Source organism: Sapajus apella, unplaced genomic scaffold (assembly GCF_009761245.1).
Source record: "Sapajus apella isolate SASKATOON/1434 unplaced genomic scaffold, GSC_monkey_1.0 scaffold58, whole genome shotgun sequence".
Taxonomy (NCBI): Eukaryota; Metazoa; Chordata; class Mammalia; order Primates; family Cebidae; genus Sapajus; species Sapajus apella.
The window spans coordinates 1,221,837-1,237,289 of record NW_022436998.1 but is presented as its reverse complement, the minus strand read 5'-3'; the positions used below and the strand labels follow the sequence as shown (position 1 = coordinate 1,237,289).

The window sequence follows — 15,453 nt, the reverse complement described above, 5'->3', positions numbered from 1 at the left end:
TTGCTGGTTTTACATTCTAGAGTATGTCTTTCTTTGAGAAATAACTGTCTTTGATTTATAAAGACTGAATAACAGATCAGTTTTTACTTTTTTTTTTTAATATGACTTGCTGTTGAAAATTAAACTACTCAAATGGCTTTTGTTTTGACAAAGCAAATGACAGTTTCTCTGTTTTTCTTTCTTTGCTCATTTTTAAGATCGATGAAGAATTGGTAACAAATTCTGGGAAATTCTTAATTTTGGATCGAATGCTGCCAGAACTAAAAAAAAGAGGTCACAAGGTGGTACTTTTGATTGGAATTTTGGATTGCTCATTTTTTTTTTTTTTTAATAATCATTATAGATACTAAGATATATTTAAATTTCAGGTGCTACTTTTTTCACAAATGACAAGCATGTTGGACATTTTGATGGATTACTGCCATCTTAGAAATTTCAACTTTAGCAGGCTTGATGGGTCCATGTCTTATTCAGAGAGAGAAAGAAATGTAAGTTTATGTCATACATACCAAGCTATTCTTTAATAACTTCTATCTTGATTTCTGAAGTAATATTCTAAATAGACCCACAAATTGTTAAAAAGATAGAAATGACCAGAAACCCTGTGGTTTTATCAAAAACATTTTGGATTAGTACTAAGAAATCTTAAGTTTTGATTCTCAAATCTATTTATCTTCTGGCACAATCTTATTAATGATATCCTACTTAACCATCACTGTAAGAAAATTGGGATAGGAAATTTTTTGTCTAACTTTTTGATCTGTCCCCAACTTTCTATTATGAAAATAACAAATATGTGGCATAGTTGAAAAAAAAAATTTACAGTAAGCAACTGTAAATCCACCTACAGTTCTGCTGCTAACACTTGACTGTTCCCTCTTTTTTTTTTGAGACAGAGTCTCGCTCTGTCACCTAGGCCAGAGTGCAGAATGGCACAATCTTGGCTCACTGCAACCTCTGCTTCCCAGGTTCAAGTGATTTTCTTGCCCGAACCTCTCAAGTAGCTGGGATTACAGGCACATGCCACCACTCCTGGCTAATTTTTGTATTTTTTTAGAAGAGACTGGGTTTCACCATATTGGTTAGGCTAGTCTTGAACTGTTGACCTCAGGTGATCTCCCCCCTCCGCCTCCCAAAGTGCTGGGATTACAGGCATGCGCCACTGCCTGGCCTTGACTGTACCTTTTTAAAAACACATTCCTGTAATAGTAGCCTCACTGTATCCTTTCAACATTTCATCCCATTTTTTTGATGCATTTTCAAATAAATTATAGGTAATACTACCCTTTTTTGTAACAACTTTAGCATATTTTATCTTTTAGGGTAAATTTTATATCTCCTGAAGCAAATGAAGTATACATTTGCTGAATCTTTCCATATGTCAATTTGTCCCCAACCCCTATTAAGATATAGAATGTTACCATCAGCCCAGAAAATTTCCTATGCCCCGCTCTAGTCAATTCACCCTTTCCACTCACCCCGTGTATTAGGCACCAGCTACTAATTTTTCATCATTTTTTGATACTAGCTTTTCTTATTTAAACGTTGTGACACATGGTTTTTAACAAAATTAAGATCTCTTTAATAATGTAGGTGCTTGGACGATAAAGGTAACATGAGCACAGGTTTTGTTAGTTAACATGATTGTTTTATAGATCTGAATGATTTGTTTGGCCTCCTTTAGTTAAGTCATTAATAGTTGTAATCGAAAACATTTTTCTCCTTCAGTCTTGTTGGTTAATTTCTTTTAATTTGTTGTGTTTTTATCCTTTTTACATTTAGATGCACAGCTTTAACACAGATCTAGAGGTGTTTATCTTCTTAGTGAGTACACGAGCTGGTGGCCTGGGCATTAATCTGACTGCAGCAGATACAGTTATCATTTATGATAGTGATTGGGTAAGTTGGAAGCAATATACTGATTGTATTTCCATTTTGAATTTTTTTTTTTTTTTTTTTTGAGACAGAGTGTCGCTCTTTTGCCCAGGCTGGAGTGCAGTGGCACGATCTTGGCTTACTGTAACCTTCACCTCACAGGCTCAAGTGATTCATTCTCTTTCTCAGCTTCCCAAGTAGCTGGGACTATAGGTGCGTGCCATCATGTGTATATATATATATATATATATATATATATTTTTTTTTTTTTTGTTTTGTAATTTTTGTATTTTCAGTGGAGATGGGGTTTCGCCATGTTGGCCAGGCTAGTCTCGAACGCCTGACCTCAGGTGATCCACCCACCTTGGCCTCCCAAAGGGCTGGGATTATAGGTGTGAGCCACCACACCTGGCCATTCTGTATTTTTGATCTTTAATTGTACACATTGCAAATGTATTTATCTATTTTGAAAAGATACCCATTTTCAGCTAAGAGTTATTTCTTTTTTTTTTTTTTTTTTTTGAGACAGAGTTTCGCTCTTGTTACCCAGGCTGGAGTGCAATGGCGCGATCTCGGCTCACCGCAACCTCCGCCTCCTGGGTTCAGGCAATTCTCCTGCCTCAGCCTCCTGAGTAGCTGGGATTACAGGCACGCACCACCATGCCCAGCTAATTTTTTGTATTTTTAGTAGAGACGGGGTTTCACCATGCTGACCAGGATGGTCTCGATCTCTTGACCTCGTGATCCACCCACCTCGGCCTCCCAAAGTGCTGGGATTACAGGCTTGAGCCACCGCGCCCGGCCCAAGAGTTATTTCTTCATAAAGTTTTCTACGTGTAAAAACTTCACTTTTTTTTTTTTTGAGACAGGGTCTTAACTTTGTCACTCAGGCTTGACTGCAGTGGCACCATTACAGCTTACTAGTCTTGACCTTTTGGATTCAAGTGATCCTGCCACCTCATCCTCTTGAGTAGTTGAGTCTATGGGTGTGTGCTGCCATACCCACAAAAAATGTAAAAATTAGGGAGACCATGTCTCACTGTTTTGCCCAGGCTGATCTTGAGCTTTGATGCTCACATGATCTTCCTGCCTTGGCCTTCCAAAATGCTGAGGTTGTAGGAGTGAGTCACCGTGCCCAGCCTGAAATGTTTTCTTTGGGTATTTAAACTTCTTTGTTATGGTTGTCACGGATCTCTGGAATGATAATTTTATCTATGAAGCCACTCTGGAAGTTTAAGACACCACTTTTTAAAAGTTCTTGACTGGATCATTCATGTTAGCTTTATCCACACGTTATATATTTATGTTAATTTTAACCTAATGCCATTAAATTTTATTTTTCTTTTTAACTTTAAGAACCCCCAGTCGGATCTCCAGGCCCAGGATAGATGTCATAGAATTGGTCAGACAAAGCCAGTTGTTGTTTATCGCCTTGTTACAGCAAATACTATTGATCAGAAAATTGTGGAAAGAGCAGCTGCTAAAAGGAAACTGGAAAAGTTGATCATCCATAAAAGTAAATAACACTTATATAGTACTTTATTGTTTAAATTGTGCATTGTGTGTTGTGGATTTTTTAAATTTGTTTTTATTTTCTTTATAACATGTTACAATCTGATATGACAGGATTTAAATAAGCAGTGGAGAATTTGGAACTTCTAATAACCTAACCTAGTCACCATAGACATAAAAGAAAGAATGTTACTGTGTATGTAGATGAAGCGCAGATGGGCAGAGAAAAGGGGTCAAGGATAATTACCTGTTCCTGATAAGACATTGGTCTGCCAAAAGGTTTAAGATAAATATTTTGCAAGTTCCATATATTAAATATAATATTAAAATATTAATAGTGTATTTAAGTAGTGCCATTAAAATCAATTTATTTATTGAATCCAGTATTTTATAGACTATTTCACTGCAGAATGCCTTTTTCATAGTTTGGGACACTTTTTTCCCCCTTTTTCTTTTCCTTATACCCAGATTGATCTCAATAATGCTTTTTAATCTAGAAAACATTCTGAGGAGGTGGGGTGAGGTTTTATGTTTTGTTCCCTGAGATTCCTTAGAGAAGTTCTACTTCTATCCATTCAACATAAAATTTTGCTTGAGTGAATGGCTTGATAGCTACATGAAGAAAAATTGAAAATCATTTATGTAAATCATAAAGCCTAGAGAAACAGAACATGATAATATTAATGTGAAAAATAATGTGGAAGTAACTAACAATTTATTTTATGCTCATTTTCCACTTACAAATGCTTTTTCTGGGTTTTCAGGGAAGAGTGGATTAAGGTTTAGACAAAATTAATTTGACTTGACGAAACATTTAAATTATAATTGGAATTAGAGGGGAAAAAATCATAATTTTTTTTTAAGAGATTATTTCACTGTTTTACCCAGGTTGCTTTTGAATACCTGGAGTCAAACGATCTTCCTGCCTCAGCCTCTCTAAATGTTGAGATTATAGGTGTGAACCACTGTGCTCAGCCCTATTTTTAGTTTTTTGGTAGATTAATTTAGTAGAAAATTTTGAAGGCATTTTTTGAAATGTTGACATTTTTTAGTTGAGGTATTATATACATATAGTTAAATGCACAGATCTTAAATGTACAGTTTAATGAATTTTGACCAGGTGTATATACTCAGGTAACTGTCATCCAGTTCAAGGTAGCATTTTCATCATCCAAGAAATTTTCTTTTTTCACCCTTTCCAGTTATTCCTGTGCTCCTGTTACCATCACTAGAAAGCGTCCAGTATTCTGATTTTTGTCAAATTGATGAGTTTTTTCCTTGTTAGGTACTTCGTTGAATTTATTTTTTTCAGTCATCTATGTTGTTTCTTGTAGAATTTTTTTTTTAATTGGTGAATAGTTTGTTTTTCCATTCTCCTGTCAGTCTGCATTTAAATTATTTCCAGATTCTGATTATTATGAATAAGCTGTCCCTGTACAAGACTGTAGACATAATGCATTTTTTTGTCCTTGGTCGCCTTTGGGAGGGTGCCTGTTTAATTACTGGAAACTACTAACCTTTTCCAAAGTGGACATAGTATTTTCCACTTCTCCCAGCAAAGTCTGAGAGTTTCAGTTGCTTTTATTCCTTATCAGCACTTGTTTTTTTTCCATTCTTCTTAATGCAAGCCATTGTGATTGCTTTGTAGTATGTTGTATCATAGTTTTAAAAGGAATTTTAATGTTTTTAATTTCTCATTTTTTTTTTTTTTAGATCATTTCAAAGGTGGTCAATCTGGATTAAATCTGTCTAAGAATTTCCTAGATCCTAAGGAATTAATGGAATTATTAAAATCTAGAGATTATGAAAGGTAAGTTTTTAATTTTAGAAAGATTTAATTTGTAGCTTTGAATGATTCACATGGACTTGAATGTTTTGTTTTCTATAGGGAAATAAAAGGATCAAGAGAAAAGGTCATTAGTGATAAAGATCTAGAATTGTTGTTAGATCGAAGTGATCTTATTGGTAAGTATCATGCTTTTTCTTTTTTAATGGAAATTTTGAAATATACACATAATTAGAATAGTATAATGACCCCCTTGTACAATTTATTCAGCCACGTATCCAATCTTGTTTCATTGCCATTTTCTTCTCAATATTAAAATCAAATAATCTGACATAATGACATTTTGCTGATAAATGTCATTATCTTTAACTTCTTCCTTAATTCGGATATTTTTTGTAAACTGATAAATAACAATTTTGTAAATATATTCAAGTTCCTATCTTATTCAAGAATACCAGTGCTTTGTTCTCATATTTTTTGTCTCATACCAGGAGGCACATCATGTCTGGGTTTCTTATTTCCAGTGAGCTAAAATTAATCAAGATAATATTAAGTGTCTTCTCAGCCTTTATTTAACATGATGATTTCCTTTTTCCTTTTTTTTGGAGATGGGGTCTGTCACTCTGTTGCCCAGGCTGGAGTGCAGTGATATGATCTCGGCTCACTGCAGCCTCCGCCTCCTGGGTTCAAGTGATTCTCCTGCCTAAACCTGCCAAGTAGCTGAGATTACAGGTGCCCACCACCATGCCTGGCTAATTTTTTTGTATTTTTTGTAGAGGCCAACATTTTACCATGTTGGCCAGGCTGGTCTCGAACTCCTGACCTTAGGTGATCTGGCCACCTTGACCTCCCAAAGTGCTGGGATTACAGGCATGAGCCACCTAGTGTGGCCTAATGTGATGATTTTTAGCATCCCTTGATGATGGTTGATTAGAACGATTATTAATTTAATTATTTCAAAATGGTGATTTTTTTTTTTTTTTTTTTGAGACTGAGTTTCACTCTTGTTACCCAGGCAATGGCGCGATCTCGGCTCACCGCAACCTCCGTCTCCTGGGTTCAGGCAATTCTCCTGCCTCAGCCTCCTGAGTAGCTGGGATTACAGGCATGCGCCGCCATGCCCAGCTAATTTTTTGTATTTTTAGTAGAGACGGGGTTTCACCATGTTGACCAGGATGGTCTCGATCTCTTGACCTCGTGATCCACCCGCCTCGGCCTCCCAAAGTGCTGGGATTACAGGCTTGAGCCACCGCACCCGGCCTAAAATGGTGATTTTCATCTTCTGTCATTCCTTTATTAACTGTGTTGTTCAAGAACTTTCCCTTACAGTTTTCCTGAGATAGAGGAGAGGCAGGATAGATTGCTTGTTTTATTTATCAGGTTTTAGAATGCCATGTAATAATGATCTGATGCCTACAGAAATGACCATGAAATATTTTGAAAACAAAAATAATATTTTGTATTTCATAATTTCCTAATTATTTTGCAACGTATTGCTATCGTCTAGGCTATTGATTATTTTTCTGTTGCATCTGTATGTTGGAAATACTGTATAATGTTCTTCTTTTCCGAACTGTATTCTGTGACATTGATGTTTTGAAACTGGTGATGGCAGTAACGTTCATATTATAGATACAGACAAAAACTACAAACCTGAGTGTTTGTTTTTAACAAAAAATGGTCTTGCTTTGTATCCCTAGCTGGAATGCAGGAGCTCAACTATAGCTCATTGCAGCCTGAAACTCCTAGGCTCTTAGGACCCTCCAGCCTCAGCCTCAGGAGTAACCTGGGATTATAGACATGAGCCATTGTTCCTGGGTTTTTATTTTTTTTGAGAGCCAGTTGTTAAACATGTACCTGCATGGCACTGGGTACAGTGTCATGATAATGTATTTTCAAATACGTTATTCATTTAAAAGTTCAATTCTATGTCTTATTGAATCAAAATAATATTAAAATATATGTGGTAAGAAGTTTTTTTTTTAATCAGATACATTTTCCAAATGTTTCTTCCCCTCTGTGACCTGTCTCTTCATTTTCTTATTTAGTATTTTCTGAAGAGCGAAAGTTTTACATTTTGTTGAATTCCAGTTTTAACAAATTTTTCCAGTAACTCATGACTTTTGTGTCATCTCTAACTACTCTTTGCCTAATGCTGCCAGTCTTGATGCTTTCTTTTTAACAGTTTTATAGTTTTTGCTCTTACATTTAGGTCTGTGATTTATTTTCAGTGAATTTTAATCTTTTTGCATGTCAATATCCATTTTTAAAAAAAGATGATCCTTTTTCTTTTGGATTGCTTTGTCATCCTTGATGAAAATCATTTGATCATAAATATAAGAGTTTATTTCTGTATTCTCAGTTCTGTCCCATTGATCTCTGTGATATTTCTATACCAGTATTGCACTGACTTAAGGTAGCTTTGTGGGAAGTATACTTTCTCTAGTTTTGTTCTTTTTCAAGATCATTTTAGATATTCTGGATAATTCGTATATTTATTTGAATTTTAACTTTGAAATAGTTTAGGAAGATATATGAGAAATACAGCATGGTCATATCTCAAATATATTAAAAATCAATATTATATAATGTAAGACTGTTTAACATCTGAAAATATTAATATAATTCATATTAATTAAAAGGAGAACTAGATGATCACCTAATTAGAGACCAAAACCCAACTTGACATAACATTATAATCATCTTCATAATTTTTTTGGTTTGAGATGAGGTACTGTTTTGTCATTGAGGCTGGAGTGCAGTGGTGTGTGATCATGGCTCACTGCAACTTGAACCTGCTGGGCTCAGTCAGTCCTCACACCTCAGCCTCCCGAGTTGATGGGACTACAGGTGTGACTACTAAGCCCTGCTAATTTTGTTTTGTTTATTTTGTAGAGATGGGTTCGCCGTGTTGCCCAGGCTGGTCTCACACTCCTGAGGTCGAGTGATCTTCCTGCCTCAGCCTCCCAAAGTGCTGGGATTACAGGCATGAGTCCCTGTGCCTGACCCCGTAATGCTTAAAACTAGCTGTGGAGAACAAAGTTCTTCTGGTGATAAAGAACATTCATATAGAAAATTACTACTAAAACAAGGATAAAATCCCTCTCTTTCACTGTAATTATACAATATAGAAAAGATGTCTTAACTAATACCGTAAGATTAAAAAAAAAAAAAAAGAATCAAAATTGCTTTTTATTTGCAGGTGGTCTGATTTGATTATCTTCATAGGAAGTCCAAGGGAATCCAGAATCTTTTAAGATGGAATTTAAGAAGATTGCTTGTTAATAATATATGTAACAGCAATAATTATTTAATAATGAAGGGTTTTACAACAGCTAAAAAACTGTAACATGCCTACAGTTAAGTTTAACAATTTTTAACACATTTATATAAGGACAGAATTATGAAACATTGAATGACATTACCTGAAAGACTAAATAAACATAAAGGTTTATCTGTATTTGTGGATATGAATGGTTACTACAAAGTATAAGTCAGTGTTCCCCAAAACTAACTTACATTCTTGAATTTTTCTTCTAATTAAAATCCCAGAATCATGGCTGGGTGTAGTGGCTCACGCCTGTAATCCCGGCACTTTGGGAGGCAGAGGCGGGTGGATTGCGTGAGCTCAGGAGTTCAAGACTAGCCTGGGCAACATGGTGAAACCTTGTCTGTACTAAATACAAAAAGTTAGTTGGGTGTGGTGGTGGGCACCTGTAATCCTAGCTACTCAGGAGGGTGAGGCAGAATTGTCAGAACCCGAGAGGCAGAGGTTACAGTGAGCCGAGATTGCACCACTGCATTCCAGTCTGGGTGACCGAGGGAGACTCTGTCCCTTTAAAAAAAAAAAAATCCAAAAATGACTTTTTTATAGAACAGCCTGTTGTTAAAATTTATATGAAAGAGTAGTAAAAGGCTAAGATCCAAGACAATTTTGAAGAACAAGATATTTTATACCAGGTATAACATCTTATTAAAAATTAAGAAGTCATAATCAAGATGGTAGAATTAGCACATGGTATGATAAATTAACTAGAGATACAATATGGTGAACCTAGAAAGACTACCAAACTTTCATGAAAAGCTAGTAAATGACAAATGACATTTCAAACCAGAGATAGGAAATTCCTATTAGTCAATAGATTATCTTGGGAAACGGTAATGAATAGGGGAAAATTAACTTAGATTCTCCTCACCTCACGCTGTACTTACAAACTTCAGATAAATTAACAATTCATGTGTTCAAAACCTCAGTATTAAAGGTAAAATATTAACTTAAAATATATATTTATGATTTTGGGATTAGGAAAGAATTCCATTTAATACAGAAATCACAAATTATATGACAGTTTTTGTATATTTTAATTACATTAATAGGAAAGGCTACTGTAAGACATGACACCGTAAACAGACAAACCACAAAGAATATTTGCAACATATAACAGGAAGTGTTTAGGATATGCAAATAAATAAAAGTTGATAATAAAAATGGATAATATAAGAGCAAGCTATTACCAAGAGAGAAATCTTTCATGAACATACAAGAATGATTAGAAATCAATAATACAAATTAAAATCGGTAGAAATTTCATTTCACAGCTGTCATGTTAATAAAGAGTTTACGAGATTACATGTTGTCATTGATTAAAAATGTTTCTTAAGGTAAGCTTTTGGTGTCTTGCTCTTCAGCTTTTAAACTAACCATGATTGGGCCTGTTTTTAAAACATTTCTGAGAACATGATTCAAATTCATGTTGTTTATAGCTCTTCAACTTGTTTATCTTACCTTAAATTCAGCAAAAGAGATTTTGACTAGCAAATTCATGATTTAGATTGTATGCTCCCAAGAGGCTGATTCTAGTTGTTGTATTAAGAATAGTGTACCTTTTTGCTTTTGCTGCTATTAAATCCTGGTAATAAAGGAAGAGCATGCCCTATATTACTGTGAGTTTTATAATTTTGGACAGAGGACTCACTTCTCATAGCATCATATTGGATGTTTCTTTTGTGATTTCTTCTTCTAAACTGTTCCCGTTTTAATGTTTTTCTCTTAGATCAAATGAATGCTTCAGGACCAATTAAAGAGAAGATGGGGTTATTCAAGATACTAGAAAATTCTGAAGATTCCAGTCCTGAATGTTTGTTTTAAACTGGAGCCCAAGAATGGCTTTTAAAAGTTCTTGTTTGCAACTAGTGATTTCCCTGTATTGGGTTTGAAATACAGATTGTCCACTTAACCTTTTTTTATTATATCAGTTGACATGTAACTAGTACCATGTATACTTAATTAGATAGTAATTTTCTGAGCCTTATTACAAACAAAGAAGTATCCATATTAAGTTTAGATTTTCAGTTAATTTTTGAGACTGAGTATTATTCTTGGATACAGGCTGATGTGTACTTAACCACTTCCAGATTTATACAGTCTTCCTGTGGAAGTTTAGTAAATGTCTTTTTTTTTTAGTAATACAGTTCATGGGGTTTTGGTACTTCAGTTATGAAGTAGGCTTTTCATGGGGGGAGATCGGGATTATGCTGTGTGTTTAAGAAACTTTGATTTTCAAGTCTTACTTCTATGAGATAGTTTACCAAATAAATTTTCCTTATAAGATAATCTCATTAAATTATTATTTTTAGGCATAGTTTAGGTACAATAGCAGCAAAAGATTGACTATTGATGGGATTTGATATTATTTTGTTGTCTTGGTTTCATTCACTAGTACTATTGGAGTGTGTCATATAAAGATTTCAAGTGGACATTCTGTCAGCACAAGAGAAGTTTCTGAATGAAACTGTAAGGTCTTGACAAAAGACTAGAAATTGGAAATGGTAGTATATAATGCGAAACAAGGCAGACCCTGAAAATTTATAGTAGTGGGTTAAATAGAACCAGATAGAAGAGAACAGGCCTTAGGAGTATGTAAGTAATGCAGAATCCATAATAGAACAACACAAAAGCCAAAAAGGGCACAGTTTAGACCCTGTGTGAAAGGATATCAGACAATGAGGAAGAGAAATCCTGAATGTACCCTGGAGAGAGGACGTACTCCCTGGACCGTACTTTTCTGTGCTGGTGTTTATTTCATGGAAAAATGTTACTGTTGTTGCCATATATATTCATATGCAGACCAGATGATCTGAGACTTAGGAAAATGGAACTGTCACTTAAGAAAAACTTTAAAAAATTTTTTCTGTGCCCTGTTTATACAGGCCTTTCTACTTTTAAGTTTTTATTTCGATAGTTTTTAGGGTACTGCTGGTTTTTTGTTACATGGGTAAGTTCTTTGGTGATGGTGAAAAACTTTGGATAGAACATTTGGTTAAATAAAAGACTATAGAGCAGGTTTATCTGTTTAAGTGAAAATGTTTACCCATCACATCAGCATGCTGACCTAGGCTTGCTTGAAATTCATGATCTTGTCATTAGCGATCTAATCTTTCCTCATATATTGTCCTAAATGACTATTTCATAGTTTTATCTCTGTCATTACATGTCTCATATCTCTTTCCTCTCATTTTGCTCCCCATTTCCATGAGAGGTGATGGGGAGGAAGGCAGCAAATCACACTGCCACGTGTGTTCCTATGCAACAATTTTGCATGTTCTTCACATGTACCCCAAAACCTAAAATGCAATAAAATAAATAAATGAGGAAGTACAAACAAAATATTAAAAAAAAAAAAAGAAAATAGATGCAATCAAAAAGGAACCTTTAAAAGTTGTCACCATTGGATCTGTAAACCTAGCATCTATGCCTATCTTTCCTTTCTTATATACTATGAATATATTGTTTGTCCTACCTTGAGCCAACTGAAATGTCTCATTTCCTCTATAGCAAAACTTCTTGAAAAAGTTCCTTTATAGCAAAACTGCTTGTCTGTATTCATTGTTTTTAGTTTATTCTGTTTTTTCCTGAACCCATTCCTATAAGATATTTATCTCCATTGGAGCCATTTTTTTTAAGGTCTCTTGTGTCAGCAGTGATCTCATGTGACTTGATCTATTAGCAGCATTTCATATGATTGACTCTTCTCCATAAAAGTTACTTTGTTTGGCTTCTAGCAAACATATTTGCCTGGTTTTTCCTCCATATTTCTGTGGCTCTTTCTGAGTTTCCTTTGCTGTTTCCTTTTCTGTCCTTGAAACATTGGAATGTCCCAAGCCCATTTTGTGATTCACTTGATGGTCTTACTTCATTTCTTTAATATGAACTATGCTGATGACTCAGATTTATATCTTCAGCCAGAACCTTTCTCTTGAATTCCAGATTCACATATCCAACTGCTTACTAGGTGCTTGATAACTCAGACTATTCCGTATCTGCACTTTGCTTTTTGTTTAATCCAAATTTGCTTCTTTTGCATTTTCCTTAGTTAATAAATGACAACTTTATTCTTCCAATTGTTTAGACCTCGGCCTCCGAAAGTGCTGGAATTACAGGTGTGAACCACCAAGTTCAGCCTACTGTCTATAAAGCTCCCCCTGCCATCCACCCATAGTCATTTGAGTCTTCCCTTAGTTTAATTGAGTGTTTTTGTTGTTTTTTTGTTTTTTTTTTTTGATGGTTCTTCAAATGTCTTGGGATCATTTACTCTTCCTCAAATTATGGGCAAATGCTTAAAAATACTTAGAAATACCTTCTTTAAAAGTGTGCTTTCCTACCACCTCTCACTACTTCAAACATGAAATAAAGATCCCGTACATCTTTTGAGTGTAATTATAAAATAATTTTTGATTGGCTCAATAGTTACTTTTATCATGGCTATATAAGTATTATTAAAGCTTTAGATAAGCCATAGAATATGCTATTATTGTCCGGGTGAGGTGGCTTACACCTGTAATCCCAGCACTTTGGGAGGCCGAGTTGGGTGTATCAGGAGATAAGACCATCCTGGCCAACACGATAAAACTGCATCTCTACTAAAAATACAAAAATTAGCCAGGTGTGGTGGTGGGCACCTGTAGTCCCAGCTACTCAGGAGGCTGAGGCGGGAGAATTGCTTGAACCCAGAAAGCAGAGGTTGCAGTAAGTTGAAGAATGCTATTGTATTTTCATTCTTGTACAGCTTTTTTTTTTTCTCCTGAAGTTAATACTTGCTGTATTTTTTACCTACCTATAATTTATATTTAAACTCTCTGGAAGTAAACAGATCACATGATTCAGTAGTAAATCTCCCCCTCCAAATACATGCTATCCCCTCCACCCCTTGGAACATTGTTTTTTTTTTTTTTTGAGATGGAGTTTCGCTCTTGTTACCCAGGCTGGAGTGCAATGGCGCGATCTCGGCTCACCACAACCTCCGCCTCCTGGGTTCAGGCAATTCTCCTGCCTCAGCCTCCTGAGTAGCTGGGATTACAGGCACACGCCACCATGCCCAGCTAATTTTTTGTATTTTTAGTAGAGACGGGGTTTCACCATGTTGACCAGGATGGTCTCGATCTCTTGACCTCGTGATCCACCCGCCTCGGCCTCCCAAAGTGCTGGGATTACAGGCTTGAGCCACCGCGCCCGGCCTGGAACATTGTTTATTCTAGTCTGGACTGTAGAACTGATTCCATCTGGAACCTTCCTTTACCATCCTTCTGGGTGTTCCTATTGGCTCTTTCATGGTTTGGAACTACTGTTTACTGGAACTCTCTCTTTTTTTTTTTTTTTTCTTAAAAGACAGAGTCTTGCTCTTCTTGCCCAGGCTGGAGTGCAGTGGTGTGATTTGGGCTCACTGCAGCCTCTGCTTCCTGGGTTCAAGCGATTCTCCTGCCTCATCCTCCTGACAAGCTGGGATTGCAGGTGCCCGCCACCACGCCCAGCTAATTTTTCTATTTTTAGTAGATGGGGTTTCACCATGTAGGCCAGGCTGGTCTCAAACTCCTGACCTCAGGTGATCCACCCACCCCGGCCTTCCAAAGTGCTGGGATTACAAGCATGAGCCACCAAGCCTGGCTGGATCTCTCTTTTTATTTTTCCTTGGTTTACTCCCTCATTTTGATAGAATATGTTGTCCTGTGTTTTCCTGAGAAAAGGATTCAAGGGAAATGAATTTTTTCAGAACTTGCATATCTGGCTGTGTTTTCGTTGTATTCCTACATTTTGATGGATAGTTTTGGTTTGGGATTTTAGATTAGGAATTATTTTCTCAGTATTTTTGAAAGTTGTTGTGTTGTCTGAGAACTTGCAGTGTTGTAGGAAAGAAAATTAATGATAACTTTTTATTTTTTTGAGACAGGTTCTCATTCTGTCACCCTGGCATGAATATATAGCTCACTGTAGCCTTGACCTCATAGGCTCCAGTGATCCTCCTGCCTCAGCCACCAATACAGGTTGGACTACAGCCATCTACCAAATGCCCTGCTAAGTTTTCAATTTTTTTGTAGAGACAGGTTCTCACTATGTTACCCAGGCTGGTCCTTAACTCCTGGGCTCAAGCAATTCCCCCGCCTCAGCCTCCCAAAGAGCTGGGATTCCAGGTGTGAGCTCTTGGATCTGGCCCTATTGCCACTTTGATTTCCTGTCTGCTGAAGGAAATTTCCTGCCTTTTGTTAATGTGAAATTCTAATGTTTCTTTGTCTTTTATATTCTAAAGTAATATCGCAATAATGTGTCCTTGATATGGATTTTTTCTTTTTGAGATGGACTTTCACTCTTGTTGCCTAGGTGGGGTGCAGTGGTGCCATTTTGGCTCACCACAGCCTCCACTTCCCCGTTCAAGCCATTCTCCTTCTACTAGTAGCTGGGATTATAGGCATGCACCACCACGCCCAGCTAATTTTGTAGTTTAGAGATGGGTTTCTCCATGTTGGTCGTGCTGGTTTCGAACTCCCAACCTCAGGTGATCAGCCCCCCTTGGCCTCCCAAAGTGCTGAGATTACAGGCGTGAACCACCACGGACAGCCTTTTTTTTTAAGAGACAGAGCCCTGCTGTGTTGCATAGACTTGATTTGAATTCCTGATTTCAAGTTACCTTTTCACCTTAGTCACTCAAGTAACTCGGACTACAGGCATGTGCCATCATGCCCATCTTTTTGGTGTGGATCTTATTTTTGTTTTTGTTTTACTCTTTTAAAGCTCAGTCTGAAAATCTGTCTTTTAATTCATAGAAATTTTTTAGAATGATATCTTGGAAAATTTTGTCTTTTGAATGTGTGCTCCTCTCTCTGCCTAGAACTTTTTTTTTTTTTTTTTTTTTTTTTGAGACGGAGTTTCGCTGTTGTTACCCAGGCTGGAGTGCAATGGCGCGATCTCGGCTCACCGCAACCTCCGCTTCCCGGGTTCAGGCAATTCT

At 36.3% G+C, this 15,453-nt stretch overlaps 1 protein-coding gene across 3 annotated transcripts in view; it reads left to right on the top strand.

The window, feature by feature from the left end:
* HELLS (helicase, lymphoid specific) overlaps positions 1-10,807 on the top strand; it is a 49,839-nt gene extending 39,032 nt beyond the window's left edge. For all 3 annotated transcript variants that reach the window (XM_032245659.1, XM_032245660.1, XM_032245658.1), the window contains 7 exons: positions 198-281; positions 369-488; positions 1,783-1,899; positions 3,232-3,391; positions 5,101-5,197; positions 5,276-5,352; positions 10,228-10,807. In XM_032245659.1, coding sequence (XP_032101550.1) covers positions 198-281; positions 369-488; positions 1,783-1,899; positions 3,232-3,391; positions 5,101-5,197; positions 5,276-5,352; positions 10,228-10,322 — 750 coding nt within the window. In that variant the 3' untranslated portion in view covers positions 10,323-10,807. The remainder of the gene's footprint in view (positions 1-197; positions 282-368; positions 489-1,782; positions 1,900-3,231; positions 3,392-5,100; positions 5,198-5,275; positions 5,353-10,227) is intronic.
* Positions 10,808-15,453: the final 4,646 nt, after the last annotated feature.